Source organism: Pongo abelii, chromosome 9 (genome assembly GCF_028885655.2).
Source record: "Pongo abelii isolate AG06213 chromosome 9, NHGRI_mPonAbe1-v2.0_pri, whole genome shotgun sequence".
NCBI lineage: Eukaryota > Metazoa > Chordata > Mammalia > Primates > Hominidae > Pongo > Pongo abelii.
This window is the reverse complement of record NC_071994.2, coordinates 122,682,456-122,708,148: the sequence shown is the minus strand read 5'-3', so window position 1 is coordinate 122,708,148 and position 25,693 is coordinate 122,682,456. Positions and strand designations below refer to the sequence as shown.

General features: G+C 48.6%; 1 protein-coding gene across 14 annotated transcripts in view; it reads right to left on the bottom strand.

The window, feature by feature from the left end:
- The window catches only part of LOC129048798 (uncharacterized), a 163,639-nt gene that overhangs the window by 58,326 nt on the left and 79,620 nt on the right, over positions 1-25,693 (bottom strand). For 11 of the 14 annotated variants that reach the window (XR_010135595.1, XR_010135607.1, XR_010135583.1 and 8 more), the window contains one exon: positions 15,341-15,507. Coding sequence is in view for 3 of the 14 variants with exons in the window: in XM_063711467.1 (XP_063567537.1) it covers positions 15,341-15,507 (167 nt within the window). In the remaining 11 variants the exon portion in view is untranslated. Of the gene's footprint in view, positions 1-12,982; positions 15,256-15,340; positions 15,508-25,693 lie in introns of those variants that run through there. The other 3 variants (XR_010135588.1, XR_010135611.1, XM_063711466.1) reach the window with 1 other exon arrangement.

Here is a 25,693-nt window from a genome sequence, read left to right as displayed (position 1 = left end):
AAGGCGGGGAGTGCAGTGCTTCACGGTGCCCTCATGAAGCTTCCACACTAAGCGCAAAGGGGAGTTTGCTGCGGCTGCCTCCCCACACCCCTTACCCCTGTCCCCACTCCTGCTCAGCACAGCCCAGGCCAGAGCCGTTCCCCAGTTTTCATCTCAGCCCAGCTGGCACCCTCTGACCACAGGCCCCCCGCGGAGATGAGGGCACTGCCAGCCTGGGAAGGGAGGCCCAACCTGTCCCCAGCGCCTGGGTGTCACTGCCTCATTAGCTCTGCGCTGGGCTCCTCCAGCACAGGACAGCAATGCGTGTCTGTGACCCCAGTGCCACCACACAACACACACACATGCTCACACATGCACACAAAATCATACACACACACTGTCACACACAGCCACTCACACGCCCTCGCACACTCGAAATGCTCACACACATATGATTTTGCATCCTCACATTCACACTCATACATTTACACGTGCTTTCATACTCACATACACACAGTCACACCCACACACAAGGGTGTGTATTTGTACCCCCATAACGTCCATATTGCCACGCACACTTACTCCTTGGGGCTCCCTGGGTGAGTAACCCCATTAATTCTCTTCCTTCCATGTTAAAAAGAGGAGGCTGGGCCTGCCTAGAATCATGTGGCTTATGACTGTTTATGGCTCATAGACCCTGCTGAGAACTTGGTGAAAGCCAGGGACCCTCACCCCCATTCTCTGTCACACTCACACTCACACACGCTCACTCTTGCACACATGCACACACATCACATTTGGTTTTGTGTTTCCAGGGCTCATGACCCTCCAGAAGGCCCTCCACAGACCTGGGTTACGAACACTGGCCAAGACACTGTGGTGGAAAGGGGAAGGACTCCATGCAGGACCTGTACCTGGCACTTCGCAGCCCTCAGCTCTGATCCTGACAACCCAGCAACACCAAGGCAGGACTGGACCAGCCACCCCAGCCTCCCCCAGACCAGGCCCCCCGCACCTCTCAGATTCCTGGGACCCCCTCCTCCATGCCCGGCCACTCTGCCTTGCTTCCCCAGCTTGCTGACTCACAAAGGCTTCTGGTGCATGGAAGGCAGTCGAGAGGCCTAAGAGGCCCTCCTGGCATCCAGGCTGAGCCAGGCGCTGCCAGTGTGCCCCAGGTCCTAGCACCTTGTGGGTCCTAGAGCTGCAGGAGGGAGGGAGCAGGAAGCTGGCATGCGAAGCAAGGATGAAATATTGATGCCCGAGTCCTGGTAAAGCAGAAAGCGCTGCTTGTCCATGAATAAAAGATGGGTCGGAGGAGCAGGCTGGGCAGCAGATTAATTAATCTAAGTGAGCGCTCGCTGTGCTTTGTGCCATGAGGGAGGGTGCCATGAGGGAGGGTGCGTGTCCCAGCCACAGACCCAGCAGTGGTCCTCTGTGCCAGGCAGGCAGCTGGGCCACACCAGGACGTGGGCAGAGCTGAGCACCAAGTCCAGACAGGCGGGAGGGGCAGAGGCAGCAGACCCTCCAGGACCAGCCTGGGCCTCTCTGCCCAGTGCCTGCCGGGCCACCCACGATGACAGCATCCCTGGCAGAAGGAGACCCAGAGACAGCAGCTTGGAGGGGCGAGCATTGGCAGGACAGGATCTCTGGTGATGAGAAGCAACCTGGGCTCCTGGGTCCTTCCCAGCTGTCTCAATCTCCCCCTCGGGGAAACTGAGAGGACCAAGGTAAAAGAGGGGGGAAGGTGGGAAGAAGGGTGGAGGCAGCAGGTCTAAGATTTGGCACAGGAAGTTGGCCGCAGGCTGGGCACTGCACTGATGTTGGCAGGGATGGTAGCCACAGGTCTGTGAAGGCGAAGGGTTGGAGGGTGTTGGAGCCATTCCACCCTCCCCAAGACTCACCCCATGCTAACCCAAGATCCTGACAGCTTCCTGCCTGGGCATAACCTGGAAAATGCATTGGAGGAAAGTGGGCCACAGGTTGATTGGACATGGTGCTGGAGGTCTCACCAGGAAACCGTGCCCACGACCTCTGCATTTTTTCTCATCCCCTAGATGTAGCAGCTTTCACAGGCTCTTGGCAGTTTTGTTTCCCAGAAGTTACACTAGGACTTTGCAGGCAGGGTGGTGATATCCGTCATCATGCTCGCCATCTTCAGAGTCCAGCAGAAGTGTCCTAACTGACCCCTGTTCCCAGGGGAGGACCTCCCATCCCAGTGGTACGAGCTCACCCATCCCCACCCCAACCAATGCTCAGTGGGTCCAGGTGTCCTTGTCTCAGGGTGCCTTCCCACTCTGCGATGTCCATGGACAGCACCATCCCTGGAACCTTCTCTGGTCAAGGGCCAGGTCAGATTCCAGGGGGCCTCGGCTGGTGCCAGCCCCAGTCCCAGTCCCGGGCAGGCAGCAGACACCCTCCAGCCCACCCTTCCTTTCAAAAGCCTGAACCCTGGATCACAGTAAGGAGCAGCCTCTGGAAACCAGCCCAAGACCAGGCCGTGGGGAGAGGACATCAGTGGGGGAAAGAGGTGCAGCGGGCCTCATTGCAGGCTGGTTGCCTCCACAGCCACGGCCATGACCTCTGCCTGCCTGCCGGCCCCAAGCCTGGCAGTGACCTCTCTGGACCACACAGCCCATTGCTCCTCTGGCGGGGCTGGAAGCACTTCCTGTCTGTCCTGCTCGCTGGGCATTTATCACCAGCAGCCTGCCCACATCTCTTGTGCTTTGTCTCATCTTTGTTACTTAACTTTGTTTCACGTAGGATTATTCCTGTCTCTCCCATTAGTTCTCAGCTTCTGGAACACAGGGGCAAAGTCTTTTTCATCCCTATGGTTCCCTCAATCCCCTACACAGCACCAGGCACTTGGGAGCCGCGTTGCACAGGTGTCGGAGTGAATGCATGAACATGCGGGGCCTGGGGCAGCCCCTTGGGTCGGACCCCAACGCCCAGCCAGCCCTGGCACTGCCCACTGCCTCAGTGGGAGCTGGCACTGGCCAAGGGCACCTGCTCTGCGCCTGCCCAGAACCAAATGCGGTTTTACAAGTTTATCTAACCTTCCCCACGACCATCAAGGCAGGCATGTCTCTCCCATCGAACAGATGGCAACACTGAGGCTCAGCACTTGCCCAAGGTCACCCAGCCGACAAGAAACAGGGCCAGGAACTGCAGCATCCTCGCTGGCACCTCCAAAAGCCAGCTGAGAGGAGCGCTGAGCCGAGGGCCTCTCCTGGCTGCTGACGAGGCTCAGAGCTGGATGCAGGCCAGGGCAGAACAGGTCCCATGGCTGAGAGCAAGAGCAGGTGGGCACGAAAGCCTCACCCCTGTCCCAGGGCCCAGGAAAGACTCGGGCGTCCAATCAAATCCACTTGGCTTCCTGAGGCTGCCCTGTGCAGACGTCACCGGGCCTGGGATCAGGGTGGTGTTGGTAACCCTCACCAGCCCAGAAATAAGCACAGGTTCCCCGGAGTCCTGCCAGAGATGAGAAAAGCAGCAGGTTGACCTGGGGGCGCACATGGCCGCACCTCCGCGCCCCCCACCCGCAGCGCGTTGCCTCCGAAGCCGGAGTCCCAGGTGCATTCCTGAGAAGAGGCCGGGCAGCCGGAGCCCGCCATTTCTGCAGTCACAGCGCCACCTCCTGGCCGGCCTCGGCGTGGCCGTAGGGGCCGCTCCACCATCGGAGAACTTCCAGACCGCAGGCCTTGAATCAGGCATCCAGCAAATATTGACTCAGCACCTCCCTTGGGACAGGAGTGATGTTAGAGGTTGGGTATACAGCAGTAAAGAAACAGACTAAAAGCCCTGCCCTTGCAGAGATTACATCCTAATGGGGGAAAGAGGTAATGCATAAGTAAGGTCAACACGTAAAACAGACGGTGTATTAGAGGGATAAGCACCCAGGAGAAAAATAAAGCCGGAAGCGGTGAGTAGTGTTGGGGAGGCTGTGGTTTTACACAAAGTGGCCAGACATGGTCTCACTCAGGCAGTGACATTTGCGTAAAGCCTGGGAGGAGACGAGGAGAGAGTTGAGCAGACTTCTGAGCTAGGGCATCCCAGACAGCAGGCACAGCAAGTGCGAAGGCCCAAGGCCTGCCTGGAGGGTCTGAAGAACAGAAAAAGGCCCTGAGGATTATGTGGAGGCTGGAGAGGGCAGGGGTGGAGGCAGACCCTGAAGGACCCTGTGGGCCATCATGAGGGCTTTGCCTCCATGACATGGGGCTTCATCGCCGGGCTCTGAGCAGCGGGATGGCGTAACTAGCTTGTGTTTTAAGAGGATCTCTCTGGGCACTGTGTTGAGAACAGACCGTGGGGTCAAGGGTGGAAACAGACATCAGTTAGGGGTCTACTGCAACCTCCAAGCACCTTGGCCCTGGGGTAGCAAAGACAGTGGGGAGGTGAAAATGGCAGGATTCTCCCAGGTGTAAGAGAGAGAGGAGTCAAGGACGATGCCAAGGCCTTGGCCTTAGGTAGAGAAAGAAGCTGTCCCAGTACTGTCTTTTGCTGAGCTGTGGGATTGGCAGGCTCAATGGGAGAAAGTCAGGAGTTCCATTTGGGAATTGACGGTCAGAGTTGCCAGGGGAAATGTCACAGGGGCTGTCGATAAATGACTGTGGAGCTCAGAGGAGAGGCCCTGCCTAGAGCTACAATCCGCAAGTTGTCAGGACTTGGGTGACATTCAGAGTGAGACTGGATGAGATATCAGACACTCTGAAAGCAGAGCAAAGGGACCAAGGACAGAGCCCCAGGGCCCTCTGACATTTCCAGATCAGGAAGATGTTGAGGAATTGGGGAGAATGAGAAGGAGGAGCCAGCGAAGGAGAGGACACCAGAAAGGGGAGCTCCCAGGAACCCGAGTCAGAAAGGAGGAGGAAGCGACCAACCACATAAAAAGCCACTGATCCTTAAGTCAGGGCTGAGAAAGATCCCCTGGGGTTAGCAATGTAGAGGTCACTGGTGACCTTGATTGTGGTCAGAGTGGGGATAAAAGTCTGACAAGAGTACGTTCAAAGGAGAATGAAAAGAGAGAAATCAGAGACAAGTTGAGACAATTTTTCTGTGGGGTTTTGCTGTAAAAGAGAGAAGAGAGATGGGGAGCTAGCTGGAGGGGCCGTGGGTCAAGAGAGGTTTCTTTAAGGCGGGAAAAAATAAGAGCTTGCCTCCATGCTGACGGGTGATTGGGGTACAAAGGGATAAATGTATCGAAGGAGAGGTCAGGGAGAAATATGAGAGTGCTGTCCTCAAGCAGGTGAGAAGATCTGACTGTGCTTCCAGAGGAGATGCACTTCACACCCACCAGAGGGCTAGAATGGAACGCCAGGCAATCACAAGAACGGGGAGAAACTGGAACCCCCAGGCCCTGCTGGTGGGAATGTAAAATGATACAGCTACTTTGGATAACAGTTTGGCAGTTCTTCTAAAAGTTAAACCTGCAGTTACCATATGACCCAGCAATTCTACTCCTAAGTATGTACCTAAGAGAACTAGAAATATACAGCCACACAAAAACGTGCACACAAATATTCATAACAGCATTGTCTATAAGAGCCAAAAAGTAGAAACCACACCAATGTCTATCAACTGACGCATGGATAAACAAAATGTAGTCTACCCATACAATGGAATATTATTCAGCCATAAAAAAGAACAAAGTTCTGATACAGGCTACAACATGGATGACCCATGAGTACAAAATGCCAAGTGAAAGAAGCCAGTCGCGAAAGACCACATGGTGTGTGACTCCATTTATGTCTAGAACAGGTGAGTCTGGAGAGACTAGATTTCTTCAGAGACAGCATAGTTCAGAGGTCTCCAGGGACCAGGGAGGGGGAATGGGGACTGACTGCTAATGGGAACGGGGTTTCCTGTGGGGATGAAAACGTTCTGGAATTAGGTGGCGATAAAGGTTACACAACTCTGTGAATACGCTAAAAAGCACTAAATTGTACACTTTAAAGGGGTGAATTTCATGGAGTATGAGTTATATCTCAATAATAATTTTTTTTGAAGATCTGGTCATACAGAGTGGAGGGGTTGCCTCAGCCCAGGAAGGAAGCAGAAGACCCAGGCAGATGCAAGCAGGTGTGTGGTGTGGGGGTGGGGACCATGGACATTCTCTCCCAGTGGCTTCTATTTCCTCAGTGAGACAGGAAGTGACATCATCAGCTGAGAGTAGAAATGGAGGCTCCAGGGAAGAGCACAGGGACAGAACAGATATGTCACCGCAAGAGGAAATGAATGGGCTATGGAGATTCAGGAGGATTCCCAGGTAGCATCAGGCCCATGGGAAGGAAGCAAAGGTGCAATAAATATGTGCTGGGAGGCAGGGGGCAGTGGTCCCATGTCAAGTGGGCCCAACAGCCTGACAGTGTGGAGACTTGGGTCACCAGCATTGTGCTCCCCACGTGACACGGCTTGCCCACTCCCTGGACATACAGGGGTTCCCATGGAAGTTTGATACAAACCCTAAAAATATGCCTACCTACTACCCATCACCTTTTAAAATGCACATTCTCTGTCACTCTGCAATTCCTCTTGGGGAATTCAGTCTCGGTAACACTTGCATACAGACACAGCTGCATATGCAGGGATGCTCACGGCAGAATTGTTAGCAATCTCAAAAGATGGGAAACCACCTAAGTGTCCATTACTGGGTAAGTGGTTTTTAAAAATTATAATACATCCACACGATCGAATACTCTGAAGCAGTAAAAGCCATGAAGTGGTCCAGACGTACTAACATGAAAGGATTTCCATGGCATATCATGGGTGGAAAATCAAGTTGCAGAATAATGTGTGTAATATTATATAATTTTCTTTCCTTTCTTTTTATACAAAATGGTATGTATGCACGTGTGTGTTTAGATTATTAAAATATGCATAAGGCCTGGAAAGGATGCACTCTAAATTATTAATGGTGTTTAATCTCAAGAACTAGGTTTTGCAGGAAGGGTTGAGGGGGGTTGATGAGGCAGAAGGGATTTCAGAGGGAGGCTTTCATTGCGTGCTTTTTATGTTTTTTGAACTATGCTTTTTGAACATGTAACATGGAGCATATATGCTTTGGAAATTTAAAAAGGAAAGAAGGCTGAGCTCAGTGGCACATGCCTGTAATCCCAGCACTTTGGGAGGCTGAGGCAGGAGGATCGCTTGAACCCAAGAGTTTGAGGCTGCTGTGAGCTGTGATCACACCACTGCATTCCAACCCGGGCAACAGAAGGAGATCCTTTCTAAAAAAAAATAAAATAAAATAAAATAAAAAGGAAAGAACTCATTGTGCCCTCTTGTGCTTCTTTCCCTCTCTGGACTAGAGGACCCGGGAAGGCCAGCGTCCTCCCTAGCCCAGACAATGCTGTGCATTGGTCCCTGGAGATCATGGCGGGTCCTGACACCTGGGCTTTCCCCTTGCCCACCTCTCTTCACCCCTAGACAAGGGATGAGGTTCAGAAAAGCAGGAACACTTGCAGCACCCAAACCTCCACTTTTTCTCCTCCCCTCACGCCACTGCTGCTCCCCTCCAGCTACCTCCCTGGGGAAGAAGGTGTCTGATCAATCCAATAGAACCAAAGGTGAGAGGGGTAGCTCCGTAATGCTAAGAGCATGGATTTATATAATGCTTACTGTGTACCAGGCACCATTCTGAACACTTCTCATGAATGAACTCACAACAGCTCTATGGGTTCCACACTATTACTTTACTATCGAGCATTGTAGATTTTAAAAACACAAACAAACAAATAGGAATCACAAAAGGCCAAGTAATTTGCCCGTGGTGCTACTACCATCTATCTGTAAGTGGAACCTGCACAGTGAGGCTGCAGAATCGGCACACTGGCCTCTGCAAGCCGTGCCCCTGCGAAGCCACAGTCCCACCCTCTTCATTCCTTCCTCTGCTCTTCTGTAGCTCTGGGTCATGTGACGTCTGCTAGGGTCAGGTATTCTCCAGGGCAAGACTGTGGCATCCTCAACACAGACCCCCCGGCCCTGACACACGCCTGGCAGCCAGTGAGTGCTCAGCAGGTGTCTGTGAATTAACTATGGCCTGCACCACCCTCTCTCCTGCCCAGGGATGAGCAGATCCTTTCCCCTTCAGAGTAGTCCAAACAAGGCAGCAAGTTTGCTCAGGAGCCTTCCGGAGTACTGAGAGGAGAGCAGCCCGCGGGGATAGAACAGAGGCTGCCACTGAGCTCCTGCTCCTGCTGGATCAGACTCCTGCTCTGGATCAGACCACTACCACTCTGGCTGACCAGGTCCAGCTGCTGGTGACAGTTTGTGTTGGGAAGGGTTCCTCCCAGGTCGGCCTCAACTCCTGTCTGCCCTTGACTGAGCTGGACTCAAGCCTCGCAGCTGCCCCATCCCTCTTCCAGAACCTGGCCCCACTCCTTGGGGTTCAAGCTGCAGAAGGGTGAGCCCAGACAGCCCATCCCTGAGGCCTGGATCTGGCTACCCTTCCTCCAGCTCATCCACTCCCAGCCACCTTGGCTACTTTCACCCTAGACACAGCTAGGTGCTCGCCCTGAAACAGGAAGTCTCCACAGCTGGCCCTTCAGTCCTTCGCTTTACCTGCAGAAACCTCCAAGCTCTGTAGCTCTAAGTCCCCTGAGAGCTACTCACAAGTTCAAGTTTTCAGGCAGAGGGTCATCAAAGGCCCTCTGTTCATTTGCAGAACCTGGAGCGGAGCAACATCTCCACAGACCAGCTCATCTGGCCAGTTCAGAGGGAACTCTGCCCACTTCCTGGGTCCCCCTGGGATTTCCATGGCATAGAAGTTAGGGAATTCAAGCTTCCATCTATCCATCCATCCATCCATATATCCATCCATATATCCATCCATCCATTCATCTACTCACCCACATGTCCAACCACCCACCCATCCATCCATCCACTCATCCATCCATCTATCCATTCATTTATCCAACCATCCACCCACCCACCCATCCATCCATCCATATATCCACCCACCCATCCACCCACTCATCCACCTATATATCCATCCATCTATATATCCATCCATATATCCATCCATTATCCATCATTCATCCATCTATTCATCTACCTATCCATCTTTCCACCCACCCACCATCCACCTATTCATCTATATATCCATCCATCCATCATCCATCTATTTATCTACCCACCCATCTATCCACCCATATACCCATCTCTCTCTCCCTCCCTCCCTTCACCCATCCATCCATCCATCCATCCATATATCCATCTAGCCAGCCAGCCAACAAATGTATATAACCTGACATGCTGGACCCTAGGGATCCTGAGATGGACACATTATGATCCTATCCTCCCTCTGAGGGTAGGAAAGTATAAGAAGAAAGGGATGTTTTCCAAAGATTATTCTAAGACAGTGCTGACTAATGGAACTTTCCGTGATGCGGCTAATGTTCTCTTCTGTGCTACTCAATATGGTCAACAGCCACTAGCCATGTGTGGACATTCAGCATCTGAAATGTGGCTAGTGTGACTGAGGAACTAAGTCTTTCATTTCATGTAATTTTAATTAATTGAAATGCAAACCATCACATGGCACCAGTGGCTTCAGGATGGGACGCCACAGACCTAAGAGCTGCGGTAGCACAGAAGGGAGGGGAGGCTTCAGGGAGGAGACAATATTAGGCGGGGCCAGGCTCAGACTCGGCCAGCTTGCTCATTCTTCTTCCCTGACACCTGCTGGAGCACATCCAGCCCCGGCCAGACCCTTAAGCGTATTTTGGAAAGTCTCTTGTCACAGTGCTGAGCTCAGCTGGAGGCTCCTCTGACCTTGCACACCCTCTCTGAGGTCACTGCTGGGTGAGGCCTGAGCCCTTCTCACTCCAGGAGTTCCTGACTCATCCTGGAAAAAGCAGAAAAGCCTCTGTATTTCTCAAGAACCAGCTTCAATGTTAAGAAGAGGGCAGACATAACCCCAGGCATGACCCCAGCTCGGGGACACAGGGACGGGATATAGGGGGCAGGGAGAAGTCCAAAACAGGTGAGAAGCAGAATAGAGAGCCAGGGCCCGGCAGAGGGTGAGCCGGGAACTGATGGAATGAGACACGGAGGAACGGACAGCCACAGAGCAACGGCTAACATGAGCCAGAACGGAAGGGACATGCCAAGGTAAAAACAGCTGGAGGCAGGCTGACAGGTGGCTACAGACAAGACTAAGACAGGCTGACCAAAAGGCAGTCTGTGACCCCAGGAGAGGTGGGGTGGGGGTCCCAGAGGGCAGCTCTGAGATCTCTGGCACATCCATTGACTGCACTTGCAGATCAGACCACTAGGAGGTAGCATTGCTCCAACCACTGCCACTAGCCCGGCGTCCAGCTTCCAAAAGATGGTTACAGCCAGACTCCCTGTCATGGGCAGCAGACATGGCTTCACTGAGAGATGTAAGAGGCTGGGATAGGGGCACCCAGAGCATCTATGCCCTAGCCTGGAGAGTCCCTCTCTCATCACCCAGGATCTCCTCAAACCTGCCCCTTCCCTCCACATTCCCAGTCCCTGGCCTTGTCCCTTTCCTGACAGCTGCCTGGGCTCCCAGAGCACTGAAGGACGGAGCCTCAGGATGCCCATCAATTCCCTGTCTTTGCCTGAAAAAGGCAAGTGACGATTCTAGGTCTGAGAATTGCCCTCAGCTCCTGCCACGGGGCCTGGTCCATGACGAGGGCCTCATGGGTTCTTGGGTGCAGGGCGTGCTTCACATAGATCCAGGGGTCTTGGCTGACCCCATGCTCAGCAGCAGCCAAGTGCAGCTTTGGGCTGCATTAACAGAACCAAATGTCTGGATACAGGACTGCATTCAGCAATGAAGCCCAGTCCTCAGGCTACAGCTCTGGAACAGCCAACGTAGCACAGGAGGAAGAGCAATGCGGACCATGTCATAGTTACAAATCCAGTCATGCACATCATAGGGTGATGATCTCATCAGATTATAATACCGTATTTTTGCTCTACCTTTTCTGTGTTTAGATGCCCAAATATTTGCCATTGTGTTACAGTCACCTACACTGTTCAGTACAGTCACATGCTGTACAGGTTTGTATCCTAGAAACAACAGGCTCTATCATGTGGCCTAGGTGCGAAGCAGGCTGTACCATCTAGGCTTCATGAACACAGTCTACGATGTTCCCACAGTGATGAAATAGTCTTATAATGCATTTCTCAGAACTTGTCCCTGACGTTCAGTGGCATGTGACTGTCCCATCAATGGAGCACCAACACTATATACATCAGCTTCTCTAATCCTTACAACGGCCTGCATAGTTATACCCATTTTACAGATGAGAAAACTCAAAGAGGCTCCTTCTCTAAAGGTTATCCTATAAACGTAGGTGTTTCTAGGGGTTCCATTTCAGGCCTCTTCTCTTTTTCCTCTGCATATATTCCCTTAGCCATGTCTGCTCCTATAACCTAGCCTTAATTCTCAAATTAAGTCTCTTGCCCAGATCTTTCTTCTGGGTTCCAGACCAGTCCATCCACCTGCTGTCAGTGGCCCTCACCCAGCCTCCACTGCACCCAATTCAATCAGCCTCCCCCTCCTGCTCACTCTGCCCTCACCCTGGATCTCGGATCCTAGCACCACTCCCAGCCCCATCTCACCTCCCTGAGCCATGCTGCCATCACCCTTCACCTCTATGTGAAGCATGGCTCAGGGAGGTGAGATGAGGCTGAGGGTGGTGCTGCTCTGTTTCTACTGGTGCCCTCCACACGGCAGCCAGAGTAGTCTTTTTTTTTGGCAGGGGTGAGAGGTGCGGGTCTTGCCCAGGCTGGAGTGCAGGCTGAAGTACAGGCTCATCACCCAGGCTAGAATGCAGTGGCGCCATCTCGGCTCACTGCAACCTCCCTCCACTTCCAAAGTTCAAGCAATCCTTCTACCTCAGCCTTCCAAGTAGTTGAGACCACAGGTGTGTGCCACAACACTTGGCTAATTTTTAATTTTTTTGTAGAGACAGGGTCTCATTATATTGCTCAGTCTGGTCTTGAACTCCTGGGCTCAAGCAATCCTCCCACTTCGGCCTCCCAAAGTGCTGGGATTACAGACATGAGCCACCGGAGGCAACTTGGTCAGACCTCCAGGGGCCACTTTCCACCCCCGCCAACCACATCTTCCTGGAGGCAGAGACAACGCTTGTTCCCTGCCTTCCCTCCCGACACCACCAGCACGCACTCGTGCACACGCACATGCACACGCACTCGCACACGCACATGCACACGCACACGCACACGCAGGCAGCTCGAACTGCGCTCCCTCAGGTTCCTCCTCCCCTGAGCACATTGTACCTGCCTTGCCCCAGGAGAGGGTGCCCTCTCCTCCCACCTGCACCCCACCTGTCTCTCCCCTAGCTTCTCTTGTTCCAGCACCTCAGTCCTGGCATCCGCCAGGCTAAGAAGCCATCCTTGGCCTGGGAGTGCTGTCTTTGACCTGTTTCGTGGCCCTGCACTCTCGCTCTTGGCCTCGTCTCCCCATCAGTAAACAGAAGTGGATGGATCATGAGATGACCTCCGAGGTTTCTTCCAGCTTGCAGCACCACTGACTGAGAGGCCTCAGCAAAAATGTCCTCACAGTTCTGGAGGCTGGAAGTAAGTCCGATATCAAGGCATCCTCATGGCTGGTTTCTTCTGAGGCCTCTCTCCTTGCCTTGCAGAAGCGCCTTCCCCTGCGCCTTCACCCAGACTCTCCTCTGTGCGAATCTATGCCCTCATTTCCTCTTCTCATAAGAACACTGGTCATACTGGATTAAGGCCCACCCATATGGCCTCATGGTAACCTAATTACCTCGGTAAAGGCCCTGTCTGCAAATACAGGCGATTATGGAACAACATGTGTTTGAACTTTGTGAGTCCACTTACATACGGATTTTCTTCTGCCTCTGAGACAGCAAGACCCACCACCCCCCACCCCTCTTGCAGCCTACTCAGCATGAAGACCGGGAGGATGGAGACCTTGATGAGGATCCACTTCCACTTAATGACTAATACATAGATTTTCTCTTCCTTTTGTTTCTTTTAATAACATTTTCTTTAGCTTACTTTGTTGTAGGAATACAGTACATAATACATATAGCATACATAATATGTGTTCATCAACTGTTTGTCATTGGTAAGGCTTCCAGGCGATAGTAGCCTATTAGTAGTTAAGTTTGGGGGGAGTCAAAAGTCATATGTGAGTCTTGACTACAAGGGGGTTGGTGTCCTTGACCCCTTGTTGTTCAAGGGTTAACTGTATAATCATATTCTGATGTCCTGGCTGGGGGCTGGGACTTCAATATGTGAATTTTGTGAGGACCCAATTCAGCCAAAGGCACTGGGGGGACAAAGTCCACACTAGAGCACCCTAAGTACTACTGAGTATTTCTAAAGTACTGCCGGGTATGGCCGGGTGCCCTGAGACCTGCCGGGTACAGCCAAGAACCCTGAGACCTGCTTGGTATAGCCGAGAACCTTGAGACCTGCTTGGTACAGCCGAGAACCCTGAGACCTGCTGGGTACAGCCAAGAACCCTGAGTCTGCTGAGTATGCTGGGCACCCTGAATCCTGCTGGGTGTGCTGGGCACCCTGAGTCCTGCTGAGTATGCTGGGCACCCTGAGTCCTGCTGAGTATGCTGGGCACCCTGAGTCCTGCTGGGTGTGCTGGGCACCCTGAGTCCTGCTGAGTATGCTGGGCACCCTGAGTCCTGCTGGATACGGCCAGGCCCCTGAGTCCTGCTGGGTATGGCTGGGCACTCTGAGTCCTGCTGAATACAACTGAGTACCCTGAGTCCTGCTGGGTACGGCTGAGTACTGCTCACTTTCAGAGTCTCTTCCTCCCCGGCCCCCTGCTGCCTCTGGTCTTTTTTCAGAGTGCCACTGTCCCTCTCACCTCCCTTAGTCCCTGGGAAATGGAAGACAGCCTGGGAGTGAGGGAGGAAAGGGGACGTGGGAGCACAGGGAAGCGGGAGGGAAGTGCAGGGAGAACAGCCAGACTAGTTGCTGGGGAGGACACCCTCTTGGGGCCATCTAGGGCTAGGGGTTCACCGGGCAGGAGCAAGGCAGAGGGGTAAGGGAGTCCAGGGTTCTAGCAAGAGATGGTGGAAATGTCACGATCAGTGCAGACTAGAAAGCAAAGATGGGAGACGAAGTGAAAGCAGAGGCATTCGTGACATTAGAAGCCAGCAAGCTGGGTGGGACTACAGGGATCACAGAGAAGGGGAGAGCGGGGCTGGCTCACTAGAAGCCAGCAAGCTGGGTGGGACCACAGGGATCACAGAGAAGGGGAGAGCCGGGCTGGCTGAGCCTCTGCAGGGAAGCGGGTGTTCCAGCATCTGGAGCCTCTGAACCTTCCCAGGCCTCTCAGAGGAGGAAGAGCCAGTGAGGGACAGGGAGAGCTACTGGGGGCGCCATCACAGCAGCCCCTCAGGTTTGGGGTCTAGGAGTCTAAGTTACCAGGTGGGGCTGGTCTGACTGTCTGCTGGGAACAGGCTGCCCCCGGCCCAGCTATGGGCACAGGAGAGAGGCAGAGCCTGGTCGGGAGATCTCCCAGGGGAGGCTGGGACACCTGACACAGCAGGCATCAGAGAGTCTGGAGAGAGAGGGGTCAGGTGGGGTGGGAGCCGGGGTCTCTGAGCTCTACAGCTGGGCCACCTCACAGGCAGGCCAGCGGAGAGGACCCCAGAACACTCCATATCTAACTGGGTGGGTGCAGTATACAGATTTTCTGTAAGAAGTGCTCTCTCAAGCATTTCAAAGGCATGTGTGGCCTCAGAAAACTTATGAGTCAGTGGCCAACTGACATTTGGTACACTGCATTTAAATGCAGGCAAAAGGCAGCCGTCTTAAGGCTTGCGAGAAGGGCGTGGGCCAGTTTTCCTGGAACATCTGCCAAGGCACAAACGAAGATGCTGCCAGGAAGGAGTGCAGTGATGTTTCCCAGGCCAGCCTGCCTCCTGGGCCTTGAGCACCTCCGCTTAGAGCTTCCCTCAGTCCAGAAATACCTGTGAGCCCTACTGTGTGTTGACACCAGGCTGGGTGCTGGGGCTACCCGAGAAGAGCAGCCTTGCCCAGGAGATGCTCATGGTCCTGGCGTCCTCACCTGGCACCAATCAGGCTAGACACAGATGGGGCTCTAGGCCTTTGCACATGCTGTTCCCATAGCCAGCACCCAGTCCTGGTGTAGATGAGGCAAAGCCCTAGCTCATGTCTTCGGAGAGGAGATGCGGTGTCCAGAAAGTGGTAGCCTCAGGACCATTCGAGATGTTCTCAATTCAGTGTAAGGATTACGATGCACAGTGTCGTGTGTACTGTCTTTACCTTTTGTGACAGAGAAATAGTTCATTTTTATGAAGCTCACAGAAACACAATCTCTCATTTTATAATTGAATTATGTGGAACTCACTTTGCACAAGATGACAGGGCTGAATCTTCATGTGTTTTTCTGTGCACTTGGATCTCTCTGCCTCTCCCGTGTGTTGTAAGTTCCATGGGAAAGGAGTCCAGTCTGGGCTGTGCAGGGCTGCGTCCCCAGGAACCTGCACAGTGCTTCCCACCAGGTGGGAACTCAGCCTGAGAAAATAAATAAGACCCTCAAAAATCCAGGGACCAAGCCATCAATCTCCAAGCCTAACCAGGTGGCCACATCTCCTCCTCAGCTCAAGGGGAGACCCAGGGGCCAGAAAACAGCCACTGTGATCATGGCCTTCTGAGAAGCCCAAAGGGACAGACTACGCCCTTGCTCTAAAACATGCATCTCTCCAGTCCTCCCTCAGCCCTTAGGGAACTGGCTTCACTCCTCAGCAGAGGAGGCTTTGCTCTCCGCATACCCAGGAGGGCCGGGGTGGGCTCAGCTTCTGAGGGCACAACCTCCTTACCATGATTTATGGAAAGAGCAATTCCCGGAAGGAAGCTTTAACCAAGGACCTGCCAGGAAACTTTTTAAAATATGTCATTGAAAGGCACAATGGACCCAGGCACAGTGGCTCACATCTATAATCCCAACACTTTGGGAGGCCAAGGTGGGAGGATCACTTGATCCCAGAAGTATGACACCAGCCTGGGCAACATGGCAAGACCCCATCTCCACAAAAAAAAAAAAAAAAAACTTAGGCGTGGTGGCACACGCCTGTGATCCCAGCGGCTTGGTGGGCTGAGATGGGAGGATTACTTGAGCCCAGGAGGTGGAGGCTGCAGTGAGCTGTGATCACACCACTACACTCCTGTCTGGGTGACAGAGCAAGACTCCATCTCAGAAAAAAAGAAAAAGACAAGAAAAGACAATGAGGGGAAGGCAGAGCAAGATGGCTGAATAGAAGCCTCCAGCGTTCGTCCCCCTGCAGGAACACCAAATTAAACAACTGTCCACACAGAAAAGCACCTTAATAAGAACCAAAAATCCTAAGAACCTGGTACCAGCTAGGCCCAAGTAGGGTAGAGCATCAAATGGGCTCCTGGGGTCCCCAATTCTAGACTTTGGCTCCTTGATGGCATTTCTGGACCTGCTCTGGGCCAGAGGGGAGCCTGCTGCCTGGAAGGGAGGGACTAGGTACAGGCAGCATTCACCACAAGCTGACTGAAGCAGCCTGGGCCTCGACTGAACATAGCCAGGCAGTATTTACCACAGGCCTGGGGTGGCAGTGGTCACGGGGAGAGACCCCTGTACTTGAGGAAAGGGGAGGGAAGAGTGGGAAGGATTCTCTGTCTTGTGGCTTGGGTGCCAGCTCAGCCACAGTTGAATAGAGCATCAGGTAGATTCCTAAGGTTCCTGACTCCAGCCCTGGCTCTTGGATGGCATCTCTGGACCCCCCTGGGGCCAGGAGGACTCACTGCCCTGAAGGAAAGGACACGAGCCTGGCTCAATATGGCACCTGCTAACTGTAGGGATTCTTGGGCCTTGAGTGAACATAGGTGGTAGCCAGGCAGTGGTCAATGCATGCCTTGGGTGAGACTCAGTTGCTGTCCAGGCTTTGGGTCTGACCCAGTGCAGTCCCAGTGGTGGTGGCTAAAGGGGTACTTGTGTCACCCCTCTCTCAGCTCCAGGGAGCTCAGCACAGAGATACAGACTCTGTTTGTTTGGGGGAAAGTAAGGGAAGAGAACAAGAGTCTCTGCCTGGTAATCCAGGGAATTCTTCTGGATTACCAAGACCACTAAGGCAGTACTTCTATTAGTGCAAGAGCTACAGCATTACTGGGCTTGGGGTGGCCTTTAAAGCAGATATGGCAGCAGTGACCAAAGACTTAAATCACAACATCCAATCTCTTTGACTATTTGGAAAGCCTGTCCAAGAAGGATGGGTACAAACAAGTCCAGACTGTGAAGACTACAATAAATACCTAACTCTTTAATGCCCAGACACTGACAAACATCCACAAGCATCAACACCATCCAGGAAAACATGACCTCACCAAACGAACTAAATAAGACACCAGGAACCAATCCTGGAGAAATAGAGATATGTGACCTTTCAGACAGAGAATTCAAAATTGCTGTTTCAAGGAAGCTCAATGAAATCCAAGATAACACAGAGAAGGAATTCAGAATACTATCAGATAAATTTAACAAAGAGGTTGAAATAACTTAAAAGAATCAAGAAGAAATTCTGGAGCTGAACAATGCAATTGACATATTGAAGAATGCATCAGAGTCTCTCAACAGCAGAACTGATCAAGTAGAAGAAAGAATTAGTGAGCTTGAAGACAGTCTATTTGAAAACACACATTGGAAACAAAAGAAAAAAGAATAAAAAAGAAAGAAGCAAACACAAAAGATCTAGAAAATAGCCTCAAAAAGACAAATCTAAGAGTTATTGGCCTCAAAGAAGAAGTAGAGAGAGAGACTGGGGTAGAAAGTTTATTCAAAAGGATAATAACAGAGAACTTTCCAAACCTAGAGAAAAATATCAATATTCAAGTACAAGAAGGTTATAGAACACTAAGCAGATTTAATTCAAATAAGACTACCTCAAGGTATTTAACAATCAAATTCCCAAAGGTCAAGGATAAAGAAAGAATCCTAAAGCAGCAAGAAAAAAGAAATAAATAACATACAATTGAGCTCCACACCTGGCAGCAAATTTCTCAGTGGAAACCTTACAGGCCAGGGGAGAGTGGCATGACATATTTAAAGTGCTGAAAGAAAAACTGTTACCCTAGAATAGTATATCTGTTGAAAATATCCTTCAAACATGGAGAAATAAAGACTTTCCCAGACAAAAAAAAAAGCTGAGGGATTTCATCAAGAGCAGACCTATCCTACAAGAAACACTGAAGGTAGTTCTTCAATATGAAAAAAGAGAATGTTAATGAACAATAAATCATCTGAAGGAAAAAAACTGGTAATAGTAAGTACACAGAAAAACATAAAATATTATAACACTGTACTTGTGGTGTGTAAACTACTTATATCTTAAGTAGAAAGACTAAAAAATAAACCTATCAAAAATAATAACTACAACTTCTTAAGATATAGGCAGTACAATAACATAAATATAAACAACAAAAAGTTAAAAAAAAATCAGGGGGATGAAGTTAAAGTGTAGAATTTGTATTAGTTTTGTCTTTGCTTGCTTGTTCATTTGTTTATGCAATTAGTATTAAGTTATCATCAGCTTAAAATAATATGTCATAAGATACTATTTGCAAACCTCATGGTAAACTCAAAAAGCATTACAACAGATAAACAAAAAATAAGCATGAAATTAAAACACACCATTTGAGAAAATCACCTTCACTAAAGGGAAGACAGGAAAGAAGGGAATAAAGACACAAAGATCACCAAAAATAAGAGACAACAAATGACAAAATAGCAGGAGTAAGTCCTTACTTATCAATAATAATATTGAATGTAAATGAACTAAACTCTCTAATCAAGACATAGTGTGGCTGAATGAATAAAACAAGACCCAATGATCTGTTGCCTACAAGAAACATGCTTCACTGATAAAGACACATAGACTGAAAATAAAAAGATGAATAGAAAAAGATATTCCATGCAAATGGAAACTGAAAAAAGAGCAGGATTAGCTATACTTTTATCAGACCAAACAGATTTCAAGACAAAAACTATAAAAAGAGATTTTAAAAAGGTCATTATATAATGATAAAGGGATCAATTCAGCAAAAGGATATAACAACTGTAAATATATATGCACCCAACATTGGAGCACCCAGATATATAATGCGAATATTATCAGAGCTAAAGAGAGAGATAGACTTTAATACAATAATAGGCTTCAGCACCCCACTTTCAGTGTTGGACAGATCATCTACACAGAAAATCAACAAAGAAGCATCAGATTTAATCTGCACTATATACCAAATGGGCCCAATAGATATTTATAGAATATTTCATCCAATGGCTACAGAATGCACATTCTTCTCTTCAGCACCTGGATCATCCTCAAGGATAGACCACATATTAGGCCACAAAACAAGTCTTAAAATTAAAAAAAAAAAATCAAGTATCTTCTCTGACCATGATGGAATAAAACTAGAAACCAAAAAAAGAGAAATTTAGAAAACTATACCAACACATGGAAATTAAACAGTACATTCCTGAATGACCAGTGGGTTAATGAAGAAATTAAGAAGAAAATTTAAAAATTTCTTGAAACAAATGGAAATGGAAACACAGCATACCAAAACCTATGGGGTACAGCAAAAGCAGTACTAAGAAGAAAGATTATAGCAATAATCGCCTACATCAAAAAAGTAGAAAGATTTCAAATAAACAACCTAACAATGCATCTTAAAGAAATAGAAAAGCAAGAGTAAACCAAACCCAAAATTAGTAGAAGAAAAGAAATAATAAAGATCAGGGCAAAAATAAATGAAATTGAAATAAAAAAATACAAAAGATCAAAGAAACAGAAGTTGGTTTTTGAAATGATAAAAAAGTGACAAATCTTTAGCCTAAGAAAAAAAGAGAGAAGATTCAAATAAATAAAAATCAGAGCTGAAAAAGGAGACATTACAACTTATACCACAGAAATTCAGAGGATTTAAATTAGAGGCTACTAATAAATAAGGAAGCCTACCAATAAATTGCCAATAAAATGGAAAACCTAGAATAAATGGATAAATTCTTAGACACATACAACCTACCAAGATTAAGCCATGAAGAAATCCAAAACTTGAACAGGACAATAGCAAGTAATGAGATCAAAGCCATAATAAACAGTTTCCCGTCAAAGAAAAGCCCAGGACCCAGTGGTTTCAATGCTGAATTTTACCAAACATTTAAAGAACTAAAGAACTACTAACAATACTACTCAAACTATTCCAAAAACTAAGAGGAGGAGGGAATACTTCCAACTCATTCTACGAGGCCTATATTATCCTGATACCAAAACCAGACAAAGACACATCAAAAAAAGAAAACTACAGGCCAATATCCCTGATAAACATTGATGCAAAAAATCCTCAACAAAATACTAGCAAACCAAATTCAACAACATATTTTTAAAAATCATTCATCATGACCAAGTGGGATTTATCCCAGAGATGCAAGGATGGTTCAACACACACAAATCAATCAATGGGATACAACATCATTTCAACACAATACAGGACAAAAACCATAAGATCAGTTAAATTGATGGTGAAAAACCATTTGATAAAATTCAACATCTCTTCATGATAAAAACCCTCAAAAAACTGGGTATAGAAGGAACATACCTCAACACAATAAAAGCCATATACAACAGACCCACAGCTAGTATCATACTGAATGGGAGAAAACTGAAAGCCTTTCCTCTAAGACTTGGAAGAAGACAAGGATGCCCACTGTCATCGCTGTTAATTCAACATAGTACTGGAAGTCCTAGTTAGGGCAATCAGACAAGAGGAAGAAATAAAGAGCATCCAAATTGGAAAGGAAGAAGTCAAATTATCGTTTGCAGACAATATGATCTTATATTTGGAAAAACATAAAGATGTTACAAAAAACTATTAGAACTGATAAACTCAGTAAAGTTGCAGGACACAAAATCAACATACAAAAAGCAGTAGAATTTCTATATGGCAACAGTGGATAATCTGAAAACGAAATCAAGAAAGTAATCCTATTTACTACAGCTACAAATAAAATATCTAGGAATAAACATAACCAAATAAGTGAAAGATCTCTACAATGAAAACTCTAAAACACTGATGTAAGAAACTGAAGAGGACCAAAAAAAAAGTAAAGATATTCCATGTTCATGGGTTGAAAGAGTCAAGATTTTTTAAATGTCCACACTAGCCAAGGCAATCTACAGATTCAACGCAATCTCTATCAAAATAAAAATTACATTCTTCACAGAAACAGAAAAAAAATCCTAAAATTTATATGGAACCACAAAAGACTCAGAATAGCCAAAGCCATCCTGAGCAAAAAGAACACAACTGGAGGAATCACATTTACTGACTTCAAATTATACTACAGAGCTATAGTAACCAAAAAAGCATGGTACTAGCATAAAAACAGACACATAGACTAATGGAACAGAATAGAGAACCCAGACACAAATCCATACATCTACAGTGAACTCATTTTTTACAAAGGTGCCAAGAACATACACTGGGGAAAGAAGAGTCTCTTCAATAAATGGTATGGGGAAAGCTGCATATCCATATGCAGAAGAAAAAACTAGACCCCTATCTCTCACCATGTACAAAAATTAAATCAACATGAATTAAAGACTTAAATCTAAGACCTCAAACTATGAAACCACTATAAGAAAACATCAGGAAAACTCTCTAGGACATTGGACTGGGCAAAGATTTCTTAATACCCCACAAGCACAGACAGACAACCAAAGCAAAAATTGGACAAATGAAATCACATCAAGTTAAAAAGCTCTGCACAACAAAGGAAGCAATCAATAAAGTGAAGAGACCACCCACCAAATGGGAGACAATATTTGCAAACTATCCACCTGACAAGGGATCAATAACCAAAGTATATAAAGAGCTCAAACAATTAAATAGGAAAAAATCTAATAATCCTGTTTTTAAAATGGGCAAAAGATCTGAACACATATTTCACAAAAGAAGACATGCAAATGGAAAACAGGCATATGAAAAGGTGCTCAACATCACTGATCATCAGAGAAATGCAAATCAAAACTACAATGAGATAGCATCTCACCCCAGTTAAAATGGCTTTTATCCAAAAGACAGGCAATAACAAATGACTGGTGAGGCTGTGGAGAAAAGGGAATCCTTGTACACTGTTGGTGGGAATGTAAATTAGTACAACCACTATGGAGAACAGTTTGGAGATTCCTCAAAAAACTAAAAATAGAGCTACCATATGATCCAGCAAGTCCATTGCTGGTATATGCCCAAAAGAAAAGAAATCAGTGTATTGAAGAGATATCTGAGCTCCCATGTTTATTGCAGCACTATTCATGATAGCCAAGATTTGGAAGCACCTAAGTGTCTGTATTAGTCCATTTTCATGCTGCTGATAAAGACATACCTGAGACTGGGTAATTTATAAAGAAAAAGAGGTTTAATAGACTCACAGTTCCACGTGGCTGGGGAGGCCTCACAATCATGGCAGAAGGCAAATGGCATGTCTTACATGGCAGCAGACAAGAGAGAATGAGAGAGCCAAGCAAAAGAGTTTCCTCTTATAAAACCATCAGATCTTATAAGACTTATTCACTACCACAAGAACAGTATGGGGGAAACCACCTCTATGATTCAATTATTTCCCACTGGGTCCCTCCCACAACATGTGGGAATTATGGGAGCTATAATCCAAGACGAAATTTGGGTTGAGGACACAGCCAAACCATATCAGTGTCTATCAACAGGTGAATGGATAAAGAAAATGTGGCACATATACACAAGGGAGTACTCTTCAGCCATAAATAAGATTGAGATCCTGTCATTTGCAACAACTCAGGAGGCTGAGCCAGGACAGTCGCTTGAACCCAGGAGGCAGAGGTTACAGTGAGCTGAAATTGTGCCACTGTACTCCAGCTTGGGTGACAGAGTGAGACCCTGTCTCAAAAAAAAAAAAAAAAAAAAGCCGGGCATGGTGGCTCAAGCCTGTAATCCCAGCACTTTGGGAGGCCGAGGCAGGAGGATCACCTGAGGTCAGGAGTTCGAGACCAGCCTGGCCAACATGGCGAAACCCCATCTCTACTAAAAATACAAAAATTAGCTGGGCATGGTGGCATGTGCCTGTAATCCCAGCTACTTGGGAGGCTGAGGCAGAAGAATCTCTTGAACCCAGGAGGCTGAGATTGCAGTGAGCCAGGATCGTGTCATTGCACTGTAGACGGGGTAACAAGAGCAAGACTCCGTCTCAAAAAAAAAAAAAAAAAAAAAAAATCAAGACGCAAACAATGCCTTGTCCTAACAGATGGTCTCATGACCCTCTGGTGCCACTGAAGCTGGGGAGTAGAAAACAGCTAAAGAAGGATTGCAGTGGCCAACCAAGCTGGTGTCACTGTCTGTGTTTCTCCCTTCTACAGGCTTATTTGATGTTGTCTGAGAAAATTATTCTCTGGGGCCCCCAAGGCAAAGCTATGTCCCAGGGACAGGAGAGGTGGAAGAAGGTGGCCTCTGTGATGGGCCAGAGCCAGGGAGAGAGCCCTGGGCAGGAGGGGGAACAAGAAGCAGCCATCCTTGCCCCTGGCACCTGGGCTGGTTTCATGTTACTTTCTATGTTTATTTCCCCTTTGTCATTCCTGAACCTTGAACAATATTGTGTTAAGTACCCCAATCTTGACTCAGCTGTATTTAGCAAATTGAGGCAATGATCCCAGGTCAAACCTGGGCTGGGCCAGCCACCTAAAGCCAGCAGGGGGTGGCCATAGAACCCTGTATCAGAGAGCCAAGGGGAGCAGAATCCCGGAAGACAAATGAGACTTCAGAATCCAATCTTAAGTCGCAAATGCTAAGCCTGGAGAATTGAGATTTGATTTTACTACGAGTCAGTTCCTGTACAAATCGTCTCCCTGCGGCTCAGATCTGCTCCCTGGCTTTTCCCTACCATGAGGTCTCCCAAAGGCCACATCACTCAGAGCTTTCTTCCATTCCCTTCTCTAAGGGTCGGGGCAAACAGGGAGTTTTCCATTGATGGGAAAAATCTTCCCATCCTTTTTTACAGCCCAACTCTGCTCTGCCCAAGAGCAAGCCTGCAGTCATCCAAACATGATTATAAATATATTCATATACAGATTCCACTCCTCAAAGCTCTCTCACCGTGGAAAGGGTTTATGCCAACAAGGTTATACAGTCAGCCCCCATATCCATGGATTCTGTGTCCATAGATTCAACCAACCAAGGATTGAAAATATTTGGGAAAAAAATTGCATCTGTACTGAACATGCACAGACTTTTTTCCTTGTCATTATTCTGTAAACAATACAGTATAACAATTATTTCCATAGCATTCACATTGTATTAGGTATTCTAAGTAATCTAGAGATGATTTAAAGTATACAGGAGGATGCGTGATTTAAGGTATACAGGAGGTTGCATGCAAACACGATACCATTTTATATCAGGATCTTGAACATCTGTGGATTTTGTTATCTGCAAGGGGTACTGGAGCTAATCCCCCACACATACTGAGTGACTACTATATATGGAATGTGAACAGAATTTTCCCACTGACTTCCATTAGGCAAGCAGAGCTGTGTTTCTCTCCAAGAAAGGAGGGTAGAGGAGCAGAGCCTGGGAGTGGGAAAAGAAGGGAAGGAGGCCAAACGGAGATCTCATTACTCCAGGATGTGGTTTTAATTCCATCCTTCTCTCACAGCCTCTGCCCCACCCTCTGTTTATTAAGGGGGCCAAATTAAATACATGAGATGTAACTGCAACATGGAGACCCTGGCTTAGTCTCCAGAGACTGTGGGGTGCGGGGGGAAGTGGTGGGGGGGAAACCAAAACAAACAAACCACAAATCCAGGAGGAGAGAGAAGGCAGAAAAGCAAACTATCAGGGCCCGTTTGAACAACTCGGCCCCTGCCTTCTGTCTGCAAGGAGAGGCCCTGCCCATCTCCCGTGGCAGCCACCCCACCTGAGTGCGCTGGGAGGGCTCTCTGGCCCACAGAGCCACCTCCTGGCCTGCAAGGCCCCGGCCCTTCAGGAGTGACCAGACCTGGCCAGCGACACGCTATCCTCCGTCTGGCCAGCGACACGCTATCCTCCATCACTCGCTACCGTGCTCGTCCTGTGCTGTCAGGCCATCTCTCTGCAATTCATCCCCTCCCTTTCTAGCCAATTTTCCACCTCCATACCTCGTCCCTCCTTTTCCTCCTCATCCTAATCCAGGATGTCCTTTGGCCTGTCAGTTTGATGCTTTCCCTCCGTCAAGCTCCAGCTCAAGTCCTTCCTCCTTCAGAGACAACTGTGACCCTCCAGGCAGCCCCCACTAACTCCCTGCCTGACCCGCCCACGAAACCTTCAGCCTTTGCCTCTTCCCTCCCTCCTCTCCCCCTTCCCACTTCAAAGCCGCTCTCAGCCAATGGCTCCTTCCCCATGGCATAGAAACTGCACACAGCACTTCATTTTTTAAGCCCTCCTCCCATGACCTTGAATCTTCTCAACAGTCTGTCCGGTGCCCTCTGGGCCCTTGCTTTTCCAGCCGCACCACAAAGACTGCCATGACCTTTGGAGCCTGGTCCAGTGACACAAGCTTCCTGCCGACTGCTCTGCAGTGCCCGGTGCCAGCCACAGCCATGCCCTCGGCTTGCACGATGTGGCCTCTCCTTCTTCTCCCCGTATTCCTTTTCTGACTTCTCTTCAGCCAGCT